General features: G+C 42.8%; 1 protein-coding gene across 1 annotated transcript; it reads left to right on the forward strand.

Moving 5' to 3' along the window:
* Positions 1-7,925: 7,925 nt before the first annotated feature.
* Positions 7,926-14,657, forward strand: LOC145281494 (uncharacterized). Its single transcript, XM_080132210.1, has 2 exons — positions 7,926-8,622; positions 13,390-14,657. The coding sequence occupies exons 1-2, from the start codon at positions 7,926-7,928 to the stop codon at positions 14,655-14,657; spliced, it is 1,965 nt and encodes a 654-aa protein (XP_079988336.1).
* The last annotated feature ends 2,530 nt before the right edge of the window (positions 14,658-17,187 follow it).

Raw genomic sequence — 17,187 nt, forward strand, 5'->3', positions numbered from 1 at the left:
ACAATTAAAAGTAATAGATATTTAAAAGTGATAGACATTTAAAAGTGATAGGCATTTAAAAGTGATAGACATTTAGAGGTGATAGGCATTGAAAAGTGATAGACATTTAAAAGTGATAAGCATTAAAAAGTGATAGACATTTAAAAGTGATAGGCATTTAAAAGTGATACACAATTTAAAGTGATAAACATTTAGAAGTGATAGACATTTAAAAGTGATAGACATTTAAAAGTGATAGACATTTTAAAGTGATAGACATTTAAAAGTAATAGACATTTAAAAGTGATACACAATTAAAAGTGATAAACATTTAGAAGTGATAGGCATTTAAAAGTGATAGACATTTTAAAGTGATAGACATTTAAAAGGTTTGGCACTGGTGCACTTATTATTCCATTCTGAATTATTAACGTTATTATTTAGAAAGCCAAGACATGGGGGTTACATATTTTGTACTTTCACCTAACGATTTAATAAAAACATATCGTCAAACTTTAATTAAACTCCTTCTCCAACATCAGGGGTCTTCGTTCTAACCTTCCAGAGGTTGAAACCCAATTACAGGAGACTAAACCAGACCTTTTATTTTTAAGTGAAACTGGCATTGGACAGGCTATTTCCCTAGAAGAGTTTGCAATTACAGGATACTCTAACTTAACTTCTAAATCTGACCCCCAAGATCGCCATGGGCATGGAATATGTGCCTATATTAAAGATAGCTTTCCATGTGGGAGGGACATCTCCAGGGAAGATCCTAACTTACCTTATATGTGCTTCCGGGTTGCTTTAGCTCACACTACTGCATTTATATTTACTCTCTATCGCCCCCACAACAGCGGAGTTACTATCTTTCAAAGCATATCTGAAAAAATTGACCAAGTCCTATCTGGTTATCCTTCAGCTAACATTCACGTATGTGGAGACTTCAATGTTTACAATGTCGAATGGTTGACCCACTCAAACAAGACCGATGATGAGGGGAGGTTCTGTCATGATTTCTCCATTGCCTATGACCTCACTCAGATTGTTCAGGAACCCACCCGTGTGCCCGACAATGACGGCCAGTATGCGAGCCTACTAGACCTTTTTCTCACAATTTGCCCTGAACTATGTTCAGTTTCTGTTCTGTCGCCTCTTGGATCTTCCGACCACTCTGTTTTATCAATTAAGATAAAAATGAAATGTAACAAGTCCCCAGACGTACCTCTCCATCGTACAGTATATCGATACACTAAGGCTGACTGGGATAGCTTCCGTACATTTATATCTGATCTACCTCTGCATTCCATGTTTAAAAAGGATGTGTCCTCTATAGTATTAGACCTGACTGAATGGTTAATTGTAGGTATTGACCATTTCATACCCTCGAAAAATTTTCAGCAAAAACCTAACAGCCAGCCATGGTTCTCTCCAGAATGTGTTGCTGCCATTGCGCACAGAAATAACTTTTTCCACTGCTTCAAACGTAATAGATGTATGGAAACTAAAGCCGTTTTCAGTTCTGCCAGCAACCATTGTAAGACAGTAATAAGGAACGCAAGAGAGTTGTATGCTCAATCTGTTAAGTCCAAAGTAGCTGAGCAGCGGCTTGGTTCCCACCAGTTTTGGCAAATAGCAAACAGAATCCTGAACAGAAGCGTGTGCTCCATCCCAACTATTATCAATGGACCTGAGGTAATCTCGTCAGCATCAGACAAAGCCAAACTCTTTGTCAAGAACTTTGCAGCTAATTCTACCCTTTGCGACCAAGGCCGCCAACCCCCAATATTTCCTCCTGTATCAGAAAACACACTATGTGATATACATATATCTGTACGTGATGTTGCCAAGCTAATCAAAAACCTTGATTCCAGTAAAGCAACTGGCCCTGACGGTATTCCAATTATAATAATCAAAAAACTTCAACCTGACCTAGCGCCCATACTTACAAAACCGTTTAAACGTTGTCTTAAGGAGAATAGTTTCCCATCTCCCTGGAAAATCTCATCAGTATGCCCTGTATTTAAGAATGCAGGTGATCGCTCATCCCCCTCTCAGTACAGGCCAATAAGTCTCCTGTGCGTTATGAGTAAGTTGCTAGAATCTGTGTTAAATACAGAAGTAATCAACCATCTCAACAAAAATAACCTTCTTAGCGACACTCAATATGGTTTCCGTTCTGTTATATCTACAGCAGATGTGCTTACAGTTATATCGCATAGGATTAGCAAATCTCTCGACGATGGCAATCTTTCTAGGGCAATTGCTCTTGACATATTTAAGGCCTTTGATAGGGTGTAGCATAAAGGTTTACTTCATAAGATCGCTAGCTATGGTATAGCTGGAAATGTCTTCTCAATTATTAAATCATTTCTTTCTGATAGGTTCATAAGAGTAGTAGTTGAGGGGCAAAAATCAGAAGCTCACAGTATTAATGCCGGTGTCCCTCAGGGGTCCATCCTGGGCCCAACTCTTTTCCTGATCTACATTAATGATCTTCCAAATCACATCCTTACATCATTTGTAGACATTTATGCTGACGACACTACCATTTATGGTAGCACATCTAAGACAGTAAACGACCAAGTTCTCTCCGATTCTCTCTCCTCTGATCTTGAGCACGTAGTACAATGGGGAAAGGAGTGGCTAGTTACTTTTAATGCATCTAAAACCAAGCTTCTCTCTTTACATCATCAACATTCTAATCCACATTTGGCATCAATTGAAATGAATGGCTCTCGTCTTCAGGAGGCCTCAAGTTTTGACAAGCTTCTGGGCTTGACCATTACTCCTGATCTTAAATGGAACACGTACATCAAATCTGTTGCCACGGCCAATGGAAAAATGGTGGGATCTTTCTATCGATCCGGTAAATATCTCACTGCTGATGCTATTCTCTATTTATATAAGAGCAAGTTACGTCCAAGGATGGAATACTGTTGCCACATCTGGGCAGGAGCTGCTAGAAAGGACTTGTCCTGCCTTGATAGAGTTCAAAATAGACTTCGTAGCCTCGTAGGAGATGTCTTTTTCTCTTCCTTACAACCTTTATCTCACAGAAGAGATGTTGCGAGTTTGTCTCTGATGTATCGTTATTTTCATGGAAAGTGTTCGACTGAGCTTCAATCTATGGTCCCCCCTCGCCAAACTTTCACAAGAAACACTCGTCTAGCTGAAAACACACTCAATAATTTCCCCCACTCTTTATCTGTGCCTAAACCTAAACGTAGATTCCATGAACAAAGCTTCTTTCTTAGAACTGCACGCCTGTGGAATTGTCTTCCGTTTTCCTGCTTTCTAGCTGACTGCAATATGGTTGTCTTCAAGTCTAACGTAAATAAGTTCTTGATGAGCCGTTCCATATAAGTTATCAAATTTACCAAATTTTCATTACTAATGATTACTATATTGTCCAATTTCTACTGTACACTCTTTAACCCTTATCCTTGAGTGGCCTCTGGGCCTTGATAATGTGGTGATGCCTATGTAAAAAAAATACTATTTTAAAAATAGCGCGAATCAATAAGTGCACTTGCACCTCCATTTTTGTCGTGTTTTTCATTTATTCTTTTCATTTATTTTTTACTTATGTTTAATTTCTTATTGTTTCTTTTGTCCTTTCTTCCATTCTGTTGTTTATTTACTTTTATTTTGACTATTTCTTTCATTTTTCTTTCGATTGACCTTTTAATTAACCCTTTTATCTATTTACTTTTATTTTACAACTTTTTCAATTTTTCTTTTAATTAAGTTCATATATTTATTTCTTATTCTAAAGTATTTCTTCATTTTTTCTTTCAATTTAAGTTTTCGTCCACTTTTTCTATACGTTTTATTTATTGACTGTACCTTAACTTATTTTGTCCGTTCATTTTATAGCAATTTTTATATCAATGTTGTATTTATTTCAAAACATTTTATTCTTTATCCATCGACTGTCCTTCATTTTTTTCCTTATTTGTAATCTTTATTTCTCTGTTTTATTTTCCTTGAAATCTTTTGACACTTTATTCGTTCCGTTTTTTTAGTGATTTTTATTATTTAGATTCTTTATGCATTTATTTATGTCATTTTCTATTAGCAGAGAAACCCGACGTTACCCGGGATTGAATTAGGATGAACGAATATCTCACACACCTATATTTTTATTGGCATCGAAATCGGTGAAATCGTCAATTTTTCAATCAAATCGATTGATTGCTTGCTCTAGTTGGGGACCCATCGTGGTGCATCGGGAGGAAGCTTCACATGCATACCCGCAGTACTTAGTCCGCAACACATTGTAGTGTGCATTACACTGTAGAGAACCTAATGTTGAATTTATGAAATTGTTTTTTATATATTGTGGAAAAAACTAGAATTTACTGGTTGCTCAGGAGAGAGGGGAGTAGGTGCATTTACCTTGTTACTAACCAAAAGTGTTGTTGTTTCCTAGAAGCGTTATAAAGCTTTTCCTTGGTCATGTGATGGTGATCACATGACCTTTTCAGACTTATAAGGGGGGGGTAATCAAACTCCTTGTTGTTGTTACAATTTCAGTTGTATTTACAAATTTGCTGCTGATGGTTACAATTTCAGTTGTATTTACAAATTTGCTGCTGATGGTTACAATTTAAGTTGTATTTACAAATTTGCTGCTGATGGTTACAATTTAAGTTGTATTTACAAATTTGCTGCTGATGGTTACAATTTCAGTTGTATTTACAAATTTGCTGCTGATGGTTACAATTTAAGTTGTATTTACAAATTTGCTGCTGATGGTTACAATTTAAGTTGTATTTACAAATTTGCTGCTGATGGTTACAATTTAAGTTGTATTTACAAATTTGCTGCTGATGGTTACAATTTCAGTTGTATTTACAAATTTGCTGCTGATGGTTACAATTTCAGTTGTATTTACAAATTTGCTGCTGATGGTTACAATTTAAGTTGTATTTACAAATTTGCTGCTGATGGTTACAATTTCAGTGGTGTTTACTTTTGCTGATGATGCTGATGATTACATTGATTTACTTATTTGTTAACTGACTGTCACGTCGCGGAAGGGCAATTCTTTCGCAACTCTAAAGGTGAGTGTATCTTGCTTCCTTCTCGACTGAGCAGTCTTATTACTTCTAGGAAATTAATTTTTCCACATATATTGCGAAAGAAACCCTAATACTAACATGGATAGTAGCAAAGCAGATCTACGGAGAAGAATTTCTATCCTATGGATCAAAATCCGAACAATTCTGGAGACGGCTCATCAGGAGGATGAAATCTCCGTTAAATCATTCTCTGCATTGCAGAAATCCGTTTATGAGTATTTGGTGGAGGTAGACGTATGCGTTAGCAAAATCCAACTTCAATCTTCTGAGGAGGAGGACTGGGTGAGAATTGAGAAGGAGGCTCTGGCAAACGCCTTGCGATTCCGAAAGGAACTGGAACATCTTGAGTTGAAGTTCCTCCCTGCTGCCACTGAGTCACTAAGCCTTGCTCAAGGTACCTCTGAACGTGAGAGAGGAGTGTCATCTTTTACCGTGAAGCCACCTCAAATGCAAATTACGGGTCCTACCTTTGATGGGTTGGCTATGCAATCCAATCCTATGAGCTTTAGGAATTTTTTGTCGCGTTTTGAAAACTGCGTAGCTGGTATGGCCAATGATGCCGAAAGGCTGAATTTCTTAAAATGCTCTCTGTCTGGTCAACCTCTCCTGTTGATTAACCATTTTAGTATATGCAACAGGAATTATGAGTTGGCTCTCTCGGTCCTGAAAAGCGAGTATCTCGATGAAGATAAAATTATAGATAACATCTTCCAGGACATTTTAGACTTCTCCTGTAAACGAGACAAATCGTACACCAGTTTAACTGGTTTTATGTCCAGAGCAGCCTCACTTCTTGCGGAGTTGGAAGGCTCCTTTGATTGTTCATTCTTTAATAACTGTTCTTCTGGGGCGCGCCTTATGGCGAAGATTCTCTTCTCCAAATGCCCCGGAGAGGTCAGAGGAGAGTTAATCCAGATTTCCGGTAAAAGAATCCCTACCTTATCCTCCATTTTGCAAGATACCAGGGAGGCGGTCAAACGTCTCCTTATCAAGAGGGACGAGGTCTCTGGGTGTATCCCTAATACTGGTCGGGGCTCCTCCGGGAATGTGTCATCCAGACCAGGGTCCTATTCTGGCCGAAGGGATTCTTCTCTTTATGTTAACTCTGCCTGTGGAAAATGGTCTAGCCTTCCCCGGTCGTGTGTGTTGCCTTTGGTAGAGATGGCAACTATGTTTCTGTCAACTGTTTGTTGGAAACGGGCAGTGGCCGGACTTATCTGTCCAGTAAGGTGTTGCAAACCTTTGGAGTCGATCGGGCTGTATTGTGATTTGAAGCTAACCACGATCCTTGGAGATTGTGACCGACAATTAGAGAGGTAGTGTTGGAGACGGGCATTGGACCACATTGTTCTCATTCTCTTCCAGTGTTAGTGCATGAGGACATAGATATTTCAGTACGTGTTGAGGAACTGGATTCCCTTTTAGATGAGTTCCAACGCCTTAATTATCCCCTAGCTGGTAGATTTCACAGGGGCACTGGATTTGTACCTATTCATGGTATTGTGGGCCTGGATTTTATTCAGCAGTTGGGGACCCTCCAACTTGTTCCTTGTTTGCGTGGGAAAGCATTCTCCACACCAACAGGACTGGTTCCCTTTGGTGAGGTGCAGCAGTTTCTTTGTTCAGAACTTTTTACACATAGGGAGCCGGAGTGTCTTGCTTTCGATTCAGTCCTAGCCTCAACTGCTGATGTTAAACCTTCTCACTTGTGTTTTGTGTTGGAAGATCCCCTGAGCGATTTTTTCATGGACAGTAACGTGCATAGGGGATTGGAGAAATTGTTCAGTGTGGAGTATCTGGGTATAGATGAGCAGAAACTGTCCAATTACGATGAACAGACGATTGCTCATCTTCAACAAGGACAATAAATATTATGTCCAGATACCCTGGGACGACGACAAAATATCTCGCGTAGCTTCGAACCATGCAGTGGCCTTGCGCATGTAGCACGAAAATTGGAGCGGAGGCAGCTTTATAATGATTATCTGCAGGTTTTTCGTGATCAGGAACGTGAAGGAATTATAGAAGAGATTTTTGTACCTCCACAGCGGTTTAAGGAGTTTATATGGATTCCACACAGACCTGTTTTAAAGTCAGACCCTACTTCTACAACTAAAATTAGGCCCGTGTTCAACTGCAGTCTCAAGACTGGGGACTTTCCTTCTCTTAACGAAGCAACCTACCAGGGAGTGAATCTTACGAGTGATCTATTAAATTTATTGCTCACCTTCCGTGCTAATAACCATGTTGTGTTAGCGGATATAAGGAAGGCTTTCCTGATGATACGACTGAAACTAGAAGCAGATAGAAACCGATTCTGTTTTTTTTTTCTGAAGGATGGGGGTCGACTGCGCTGCTTTAGATATAATACCATTATATTTGGGTTTGCTTCCAGTCCCTTCATACTAAATTATGTCCTCCGGTACCATGCTGCTCAATTCCCAATGGACAATTGTAGGTTTTTGATGGAGAACCGATTTTACGTGGATAATCTGGTGATGTCAGATGATAATCCAGATGAACTGTGTAGATTATAGGCTCTCTTTCGGGAACGGCTGCTTCGGGGAGGTTTTGAATTGCAGTCTTGTAATTCTGATCATGTGGGTATTCGAAGGGAAATGGAAAAACATGGGACATTGAGTGTTCATGGTAACAATTTGGAAAAGGTTCTGGGGTATCGCTACTGTACTCTCTCGGATGCCCTTTATGTGACACCTGTTAATTGCAACCCTTGTGCTTGCACAAAGAGACAGATTCTCGGGGAGACAGCGAATGTCTATGATCCCTTATCATTGTGCTTGCCGGTTTCATTGCGGGGCTTTATTCTGTTGAGCAGACTTTGGAAGGGGGGTGCATGGGATGTCCTGGTGCCACCAGAATACTTGTCCTTATGGAAAAAGCTTTCATCTGATCCTCTCTGAACTGGGGACCATTTCCTTTCCCCGAAGGGCGTTCAGTGAGAATGGAGTGGACGAACTCTTTCTCTTCTGTGATGCCTCTCCAGAGGCATACGGATTCGCCGCTTACACGGTGCAAGATTGCCATTCGTGCCTGGTGTTTTCAAAGGCTAGGGTGGCTCCCTTGAAGAGGAAGACTCTTCCTACACTGGAGCTTATGGCAGTGTTCTTGGCTTTTAGATGCCTGCCCACTATTTTACGGAGCTTTGGCAGATTCTCTCCTTCTGAGATTCATGTGGCAACTGATTCTCAGGTTGTTCTTTCTTGGATAGTCTCAGGGACTATTGTGACTAAGAACCTGTTTGCCCGTAATAGACTGAGGGACATTCAACAGATGAGTGGAGAGTTGGGATCTGCACTTGGCTTTGTTCCCTCCTTTCGATACATCCCAACCGCAGAAAATCCTGCCGACTTGATCACAAGGGGGTTGACGATGCAAAAATTCAGAACCTGCTTCCAACTGTGGTGTTATGGTCCCAGTTGGTTGAGTAGTGGTTCTGCACCATGGACAACACAAGAGTTGCCATGTCTGAGTCGACGCAGCCAGGAGATAGTCCGTTCCTCTTGGAATGCTGCTATCCTCCATGGAGAGGAATCTCGTATGGTGCTTCCCTTAGAAAGATTCTCTACCCTTTCAAAGCTTTTGAGGGTGACCACCCTGGTAGTTAAGTTTATTTATCGATTGCGTCGAGTAGAGGTTGACTGTGAAAAGCTGGCAGCCATTCTGATCATGAAGACTATGCAGCATCAAGTATATGCTGAAGAAATAGAATTCTTGTTAGATTCTGTAGCAGAAGTAGCAATAACTAAAATGAGGGGAAAAAGAGCTTACCTCGGGTACGTCTGTTGTGTCACCGGTTGGGGGGAAAAAGAGAATTCCAAGATGACGTCCAGGGGTTTTTATTAGCGTTTACCCCATGCAACTCTCGGAAAATCACGTTTCTTTCTCGTGTGATTATGCAAATGGATAATTCCCGGCCACTATAAAAGCAGGAGGCTAGAGACGAGTCAGCAGTGTCCTGAAAATTCTGTGTGTGGGTGTTTCTGGCGATTGGAGTGTGTCTTCTTTTACCACGATTATCACGGACAGGAATTCCCTCTCTTCTGGAGGTGGGCGATATTGACTATTTTGAAGTTGTACTGTTGCTGACAGAACATTTATTTTTTTTTTGCCTACTACATTTTTGTTTCAAGCTATTTCGGCCCGAATATGGCGAAGGTGCGGATAAGCAGTGATATTATCAAGCCGTTCTCTGGCGAGGGAGACGTTGTAGCGTGGCTGAAAAAAGTGAGACTTGTCGCACAACTTCAGCAGGTGGATGACGTAGCGAGTCTGCTACCTTTATACCTGGAAGGCGATGCGCTGGCCCTCTACATGGAAATGGAGGAGGACGATCAAAAGAAAATAGACCAGATTGAGGCTCGATTAAAGGAGGCATTTACTAATGACGCGTTTGCAGCATATAGAAAAATAACTATGGTTAGATGGGCTGGTGAACGTGTGGATGTGTACGCCAACAAAATCAGGCAGTTGGTTGGATTGGCCGGATTCACAGGAGAAAGCTTAGAGAGACTCACAAAATTAATTTTTGTCACTGGATTCCCTGACACCATCTCAATTGCTCTTCAACAGGTGCCGAACATCAAAGCCCTGACCATGGGGGAGCTAATGTCGAGAGCGAGAATTTTGACGACGACTGGCGAACAAAATCAGGATGTGGTTGCGGCCACACGCTCACCCAAAAACAGGGCCCAGAATAATCCTGTTAACGTGACCTGTTTCAAATGCAATGTTAAAGGCCACCTTGCAAGGGACTGTCGAAAACGTGGAACACGGTGTTACCGTTGCGGTGAGAGTGGACACTGGGCTCGGAACTGCTCGGGAAACGAGCAAGGGGAGGACGCATAAACGCCTGTCTCCTTCCCAACCAAGATGTGAACACGACGCTCCCGGTGGTAAGCATCCATGTTGACGGGACGCGATGTTTAGCGCTTATTGATACAGGATGCTCCAGGACAATTTTACATGCAGACCGGTGCCGGTCTTGGAGAAAAACAAACGTAAATGTCAACACAATTGGTGGAATGTCCCATGCGTGCTGCGGTGTTGGAACGGTCTCTGTATCCACTGATGAAGGTGTGTCTGCCAGAGTCGATGTATTGGTTGTGCATGGCAAGCCACTGGGATTTGACTTGCTTCTAGGGATCGACGCCATAAAAGCTCTAGGAGGTGTCGTTGTCAAGCCTACAGGATCAGTGCGGCTGGGCGCCAGGAAAAGTATTAAATGCGCAGACATTTCTATCGATGAACCAGATTTCACTGCAACCTTTGACCATCAAAACCGAACGTGGACCGCATCGTGGAAATGGTCTGTGGACCCCCCCCCTGAAAGGCTGCATAATCGAGTGTCAGAGTACCCAGTGCCAGCAGAAATTCGTGAAGAATACACTCAGGAGCTCCACACCTGGATAGATAATGGTTGGCTCGTGCCATACCCAGAGGATAAATTGGGACCCCCCAAAGGTCTAATTCCCCTGATTGCTGTGATACAGCAGAACAAAGCCAAAGTGCGCCCGGTGATGGACTACCGGGAGCTAAATCATTACGTAGACGCATTTACGGCCAACGCAGATGTTTGTGCGGCTAAGCTGCGTGAGTGGAGACAAAAAGGTGCTAACGTGTCTCTACTGGACCTCAGAAGAGCATACCTACAAGTCCGGGTCCATGAGACACTGTGGCCATACCAGACTGTGGAAATCGATAGGAAAAAATACTGTCTGACCCGTCTGGGGTTTGGTTTGAATGTGGCTCCCTTGATAATGAGAGCAATTGTCAGCGAAGTACTATCTCAGGAAGAAGTTATAAGCCGCGCAGCATCTGCTTACATTGATGACATTTTTGTCAATGAAGACGTGGTGCCCGCGACCCGTGTGAGAGAACACCTCGCGCAGTTCGGGTTGGAGTGCAAGAACCCGGAGCAGTTGAAGGACGGTGCACGGGCGCTGGGATTGGCAGTCAGGATGGAACGCATTGAACTGCGGTGGAAGCGAGGAAATGCAATTCCAGAGGCTCCCAGTATTGTTACGCGACGAACAATCTTTTCCCTGTGTGGTCGACTTGTCGGGCACTTTCCGGTGTGCGGTTGGCTTCGTGTGGCTTGCGGAATACTCAGAAGGAGAGTAAGTTCGGTAACGAAGGGCTGGGATGATGAAGCAAGGGACGCCGTACTACATCGTATGATGTTCGAAACCTTAAAATCTGCGCAGCAGAACGATCCGGCACAGGGAAATTGGTGTGTGGACGGCAAAGAGCTGAATGTATGGGTCGATGCTAGCTCCCTAGCAATTGGAGCAGCTTTGGAGATGTGTGAAACTGTGTTGGAAGATGCATGTTGGCTGCGACCTGAAGATGACTCTCAACATATCAACTTGGCTGAACTGGATGCCGTATTGAAAGGCATCAATTTGGCTCTCCAGTGGCAGAGCAAGGTGCTACACATAAAGACAGATTCTGTTTGCGTATACCATTGGGTCTCGGACACGCTAACTGGAAAGGCGCGAGTACGCACCAAAGCAGCAAGTGAGATGCTTATTAGGAGGCGATTAAGCACTCTTAAGGAGCTCGTGAAAGAGTACGGGCTGACAGTGGATGTGACGCTGGTTCCATCAGCACGAAACATTGCTGACCGACTGACACGAGTGCCACAGCGGTGGTTTGAGGCAATGAAAAAGAAAAACGGTCTTGACCCAGTGATAGGCGCGGTCCACACAGACGAGCTGGATGAGAGTCAAATCATGGCTATTCACAAAGATAGTGGACATCCGGGGGTGCGACGCACTACCTACTTTGTCAGGAGAAGATGTCCAACCACGACAAAAGCAACTGTCAGAACGGGCATACAGAAATGCGAGGACTGTCAGTCCATTGACCCAGCGCCAGTCAGGTGGGAAAAGGGAAAGCTGGAAGTTAACGAGAATTGGCAGAGAATTGGAATGGATATCACGCATTATGGCACCTTCCATTTTTTAACTTTAACAGACTGTGGTCCATCGCGTTTCTCCATTTGGAGGAAATTGGCAAGGCAGGACTCGGCAAGCGTGATTCATCAGTTGGAGGCAGTGTTCCTCGAGCGTGGCGCGCCGCATGAACTCCTTTTAGACAATGGCACAGCTTTCTGCAGCAATATGTTCCAAGCATTTGCACGTAAATGGGGAGTTCACTTGCGATTCCGTTGTGCATACGCTCCAGCCGGGAATGGCATAGCGGAGCGATGTCACCGTACAGTGAAACGAATAGCGGCTAGAATGTGTTGTCCAATACAGGAGGCTGTCTACTGGTATAATATCACACCAAGAGACGACACATCTCCCTCCACTGCGCCTGCCAACAGGATTTATCAATACGAAGTTCGAGTAAAGGAGACCAATCTCGCAACTGCGTCCCCAGGTCCCAAGAACAGCTTTTACCAGGTTGGAGATCGCGTATGGGTCAAAAGACCGCAAAATCGATGTACCACGAGGTTCGGCAAGGGTGAGGTGACCAAGGTGATCAGCCCTCAGTCGATTTTGGTGGACGGTGTGCCTCGTCACGTGAAGGATTTGCACCCTCGCCATTATGTTGTTACATCGGAGGAAGAGGGAGATTCAGACAGTATGATGTCTTCTGAAAAGACAAAGAGTATGATGCAGGACGACGGAGAGGATTTTGAGCCATATAATGTACATACTGAAGAAGCGGAGGAAGGACCACCCGTCTTGCCTCTACGAAGGAGTACCCGACAGAGACGAATACTGCCCCCCTGCCCTGATTGTGAAACACCGCCTATGGAGCAAACTGGTGGCAATAATGGCGATGAGGAGGATGGCAGGGAGGAAGTGCTGCCTCCGGTTCTTCGGAGAAGTACCAGACAGACGACTGCCCCCCTGCCCCGTTTGTGATCATGAGATCAGGGGGGGGGAGTGTAGCAGAAGTAGCAATAACTAAAGTGAGGGGAAAAAGAGCTTACCTCGGGTACGTCTGTTGTGTCACCGGTTGGGGGGGGGAAAAAGAGAATTCCAAGATGACGTCCGGGGGTTTTTATTAGCATTTACCCCATGCAACTCTCGGAAAATCACGTTTCTTTCTCGTGTGATTATGCAAATGGATAATTCCCGGCCACTATAAAAGCAGGAGGCTAGAGACGAGTCAGCAGTGTCCTGAAAATTCTGTGTGTGGGTGTTTCTGGCGATTGGAGTGTGTCTTCTTTTACCACGGTTATCACGGACAGGAATTCCCTCTCTTCTGGAGGTGGGCGATAGTGACTATTTTGAAGTTGTACTGTTGCTGACAGAACATTTTTTTTTTGCCTACTACATTTTTGTTTCAGATTCTTTAGGCAAGACTGTTCCTGGGTTGGTGCGGGCCCTTGACCTCTTCATCGATAGTGATGGACTAATCAGGTCGGGTGGTAGAATTAGCCGATCTCTCCACTTTAACGTGGAAATTAAACACCCGATTCTGTTGGCAAAACATCACCCAGTGACTAGGCTTATCATCATGGATGCACATGACAGATGCCAGCACTTGGGAGTCGCGTCCACTTTGGCAGAATTAAGACGCCATGGTTACTGGGTACCCAAGGGCAGACAGGCAGTGAAGACGGTCCTGGCTTCATGCGCCCTGTGCCGGAAGTACAATGCCAGACAAGTCATGCCTCCTAATGTTGCCAACCTTCCTGCTTCCCGTATCGAACTGGAGGTTCCCTTCAAACACACGGGGGTAGATTTTACAGGCCACCTGTGGGTTAAAGAAGGTGATAAGGAGGTGAAAGTGTACCTGCTCATCTTCACTTGTCTCAGTGTCAGAGTTGTACATGTCGAGGCGGTGCCGGATATGAGCGTGTTGTCCTTTCTGCAGGCTTTGGTGCGGTTCACCAACCTATATGGCATTCCCTCTGCCATTTATTTTGACAATGCTAAAACCTTTTTAGGTGGTGGTCGGCTGTTTAAGAGGCTGGTATTGACTCACGATTACCAACAGAAATTCGGCTCCTGTTTAATCAAGTTCTGCCCCATCCCCCTTTTCTCGCCCTGGGTTGGAGGTGTCTGGGAGAGAAGTATCCAGACAATCAAGAATTGTCTTTTTAAGGTGGTTGGTAGAGGTCAGATGAATTATTTCACCTTATTGACCATCATATCGGATATTCAAAGAGCCATCAACAACCGCCCTCTAACCTATCGAGAATCGGCAGAGACTGAGTTGGAGGCAGTAACCCCCAACATGTTTTTGCGGCCTAATGAGAGTCCCGGGCTGCATTTGAGTCTCAATGATGCAGATTTTGCCGCACACCTTCCTCCCAGTCGAGAGAGGCTTCTCAGAACTATGCGGGTACGGGACCAGTGTCTGGAGAAATTCCGAGCTCTGTGGTACAATGAGTACTTGTTGAGTCTCGGAGAAAGACCCCAGGGTCGTTCCAGAGTGCCTATCTGGAATCGTTTAAAGGTTGGAGACGTGGTGTTGGTGAAGAGTCCTCGGAAGCCTAGGCCCTTTTGGGTCCTTGGAATCATCCTGGAGATGTTTTGCGGAGAGGATGGCGTAGTCAGGTCAGCAAGGGTCAGACAGGGGGTGGGAATGCAGTACATATCCACTCATTAAAGAACCTATTTCCCGTGGAATTATCCTTGAATGAAGAGGATCATGCTCCAACTGTACCTGCATCAGTTGATGAGCCGGCTGACAATCTCGGTGATACTCCTCCCCAGTCTGCATGTTCCAATGAAGTTGTTTGGTATTGTCCCATATGTGGTTCCCCGCAGGGTGACCAGGACATGATTTGCTGTGATAGATGTGACGACTGGTGTCACTTCAGGTTTGTGGGGATTGAGTCTCTACCTCCTGAAAGACAAAAGTGGTACTGTCCCGATTGTGTCCCGCTACGACGGCGGCGAGGCAGGCCTAGCCTCCTCCCCGAATAGTTAGGGATTAACCACAAAAGAAAATAAACAAAAAAATATACTAACATGTTACTGTTTTGAGTAAGAGCCTACCCTTATATTCTTTGTTTCCCTTCATTTTCTTTTTTTTTTCTTTCGTGGGGAATGTGTGGAAAAAACTAGAAGTTACTGGTTGCTCAGGAGAGAGGGGAGTAGGTGCACTTACCTTGTTACTAACCAAAAGAGTTGTTGTTTCCTAGAAGCGTTATAAAGCTTTACCTTGGTCATGTGATGGTGATCACATGACCTTTTTAGACCTATAAAGGGAGGTAATCAAACTCCTTGTTGTTACAATTTCAGTTGTATTTACAAATTTGCTGCTGATGGTTACAATTTAAGTTGTATTTACAAATTTGCTGCTGATGGTTACAATTTAAGTTGTATTTACAAATTTGCTGCTGATGGTTACAATTTAAGTTGTATTTACAAATTTGCTGCTGATGGTTACAATTTCAGTTGTATTTACAAATTTGCTGCTGATGGTTACAATTTCAGTTGTATTTACAAATTTGCTGCTGATGGTTACAATTTCAGTGGTGTTTACTTTTGCTGATGATGCTGATGATTACATTAATTTACTTATTTGTTAACTGACTGTCACGTCGCGGAAGGGCAATTCTTTCGCAACTCTAAAGGTGAGTGTATCTTGCTTCCTTCTCGACTGAGCAGTCTTATTACTTCTAGGAAATTAATTTTTCCATAATATATAATGGCTGGAATTAAAGTTTAAAATGCAAAAGTCAAGTATCATGCTCATTTTATTTATTTATTTTTTTTGTAAACATAAACATTCATTTCGAACGCAACCCAATCATATGAAAGAATTTATTGTTGATTTTATATGTTGTGCTTTTCCGCTGGTGTGGTAAAACTATTTAAATGCACTTGTGATGTTGTGATGTTAGGCTGTGTAAGGTTTTAACTTTGGTCAAAATCGCTCGTTCCTATTTTTCATCGGATTATTTTTGCTTATCGATAAACGATACTTATCGACGACGTTCCGATACAAAACCTATCTAAGGACACTGCCAGACGCATGAAGTACCTTCGTGTAAAATTTCATAAAAATCGGCCTGGCCATTTTCGAATCCATAGGGAACGCACTCCCACAGGCACAGACGTTCCTTTTTATACGATAGTAAAGATTATTGATAGCATTTTCATTCTGTCCTTTTTCTTTTTTATGTATTTCTTACTTTTAGTGATTTTTATTTTTACTTTTGCACGTTTTATGGTTTCATTGTTTCATGTATTGACTTTTTATTCTTTTCAGATTCCTTATTTCGCCATTTTCTTTTTTCCTTCCATGCTAGTACTTTTCATTCATTTCCTTTTTTTAAATTCCCCCCCCCTTCTTCACGGTATTACTGTTTTTCTATCGTTTCACTTTCTTCGTTATTTTCTCTTTTTTTTCTCTCCTCCTAGTTTTCTTCCTTGTACTCTTTCTTCGTCACTCCCCCCCACGCGTTTCAGATTTTGTTTTTAATGCTGGGTGGTACGAGGGTTTTTATGCGAAGCTGGGGTGGCACATCAAAAGAAACAGGTTACACTGATAAGATTTGTCCGATAGCCGACATTTTTTCTTTCTTTGTTGGTCCCTTTTTTCTCTCTTTAATTAGCCGCGCGACAAGGTTGTGCAAAATGTCGTCTGCTCGTTGTTTGCGGTTAACCTTTCAAAGGAAAGCCGCCGCACGTAGGTGTTTATTTAAGAGAGACCCGGCCATTTTATTGATCCATATTTTATTTGTGCGATAAACGTTTCGCTATCCTTACTGAAGTGAGTAAGTGTAAGGTCCGCCATAAGTAACTGTATAATTTTATTTCAACATGAAAAATGTACGAGGATCATTCCAAAACTTAGACCTGTTATATTTTTAACTCAAAAAGTTAAAGAGCTATGAAGATGGGAGTGGTACTATTTAAACAAGTTTTACCTTTTGTGCTCAAGAATTTATTTTGTTATATAGAGACCAACATTCAATATGCAATGAACGATGGCAGTGCATGAGCATCGGGAGCGCACTTTGTCATAGAAAGGTCTTTCCAAAAGTAAAGCCTCCTATTTTTACGCAAAATGTTGAAGAGCTTATCAGGACGGAAGTAACACCATTAAATCGAACGACCGTTTATGCACCAGAAATCATTTTTCTATGTAGTTCCTTTTGTCAGGGAATTCAATGACGTGTATCTGC

The sequence above is a fragment of the Euprymna scolopes genome, chromosome 1, assembly GCF_053919585.1.
Source record: "Euprymna scolopes isolate OS-2025 chromosome 1, ASM5391958v1, whole genome shotgun sequence".
Taxonomy (NCBI): domain Eukaryota; kingdom Metazoa; phylum Mollusca; class Cephalopoda; order Sepiida; family Sepiolidae; genus Euprymna; species Euprymna scolopes.

Bases quoted from the DNA above. Each gene is read 5' to 3' on its own strand.
- LOC145281494 (XM_080132210.1), top strand. From the start codon at position 7,926: ATGTCCTGGTGCCACCAGAATACTTGTCCTTATGGAAAAAGCTTTCAT. The intron at 8,623-13,389 runs GTATGGTGCTTC...TTTTTGTTTCAG, and splicing joins CCTCCATGGAGAGGAATCTC to ATTCTTTAGGCAAGACTGTT.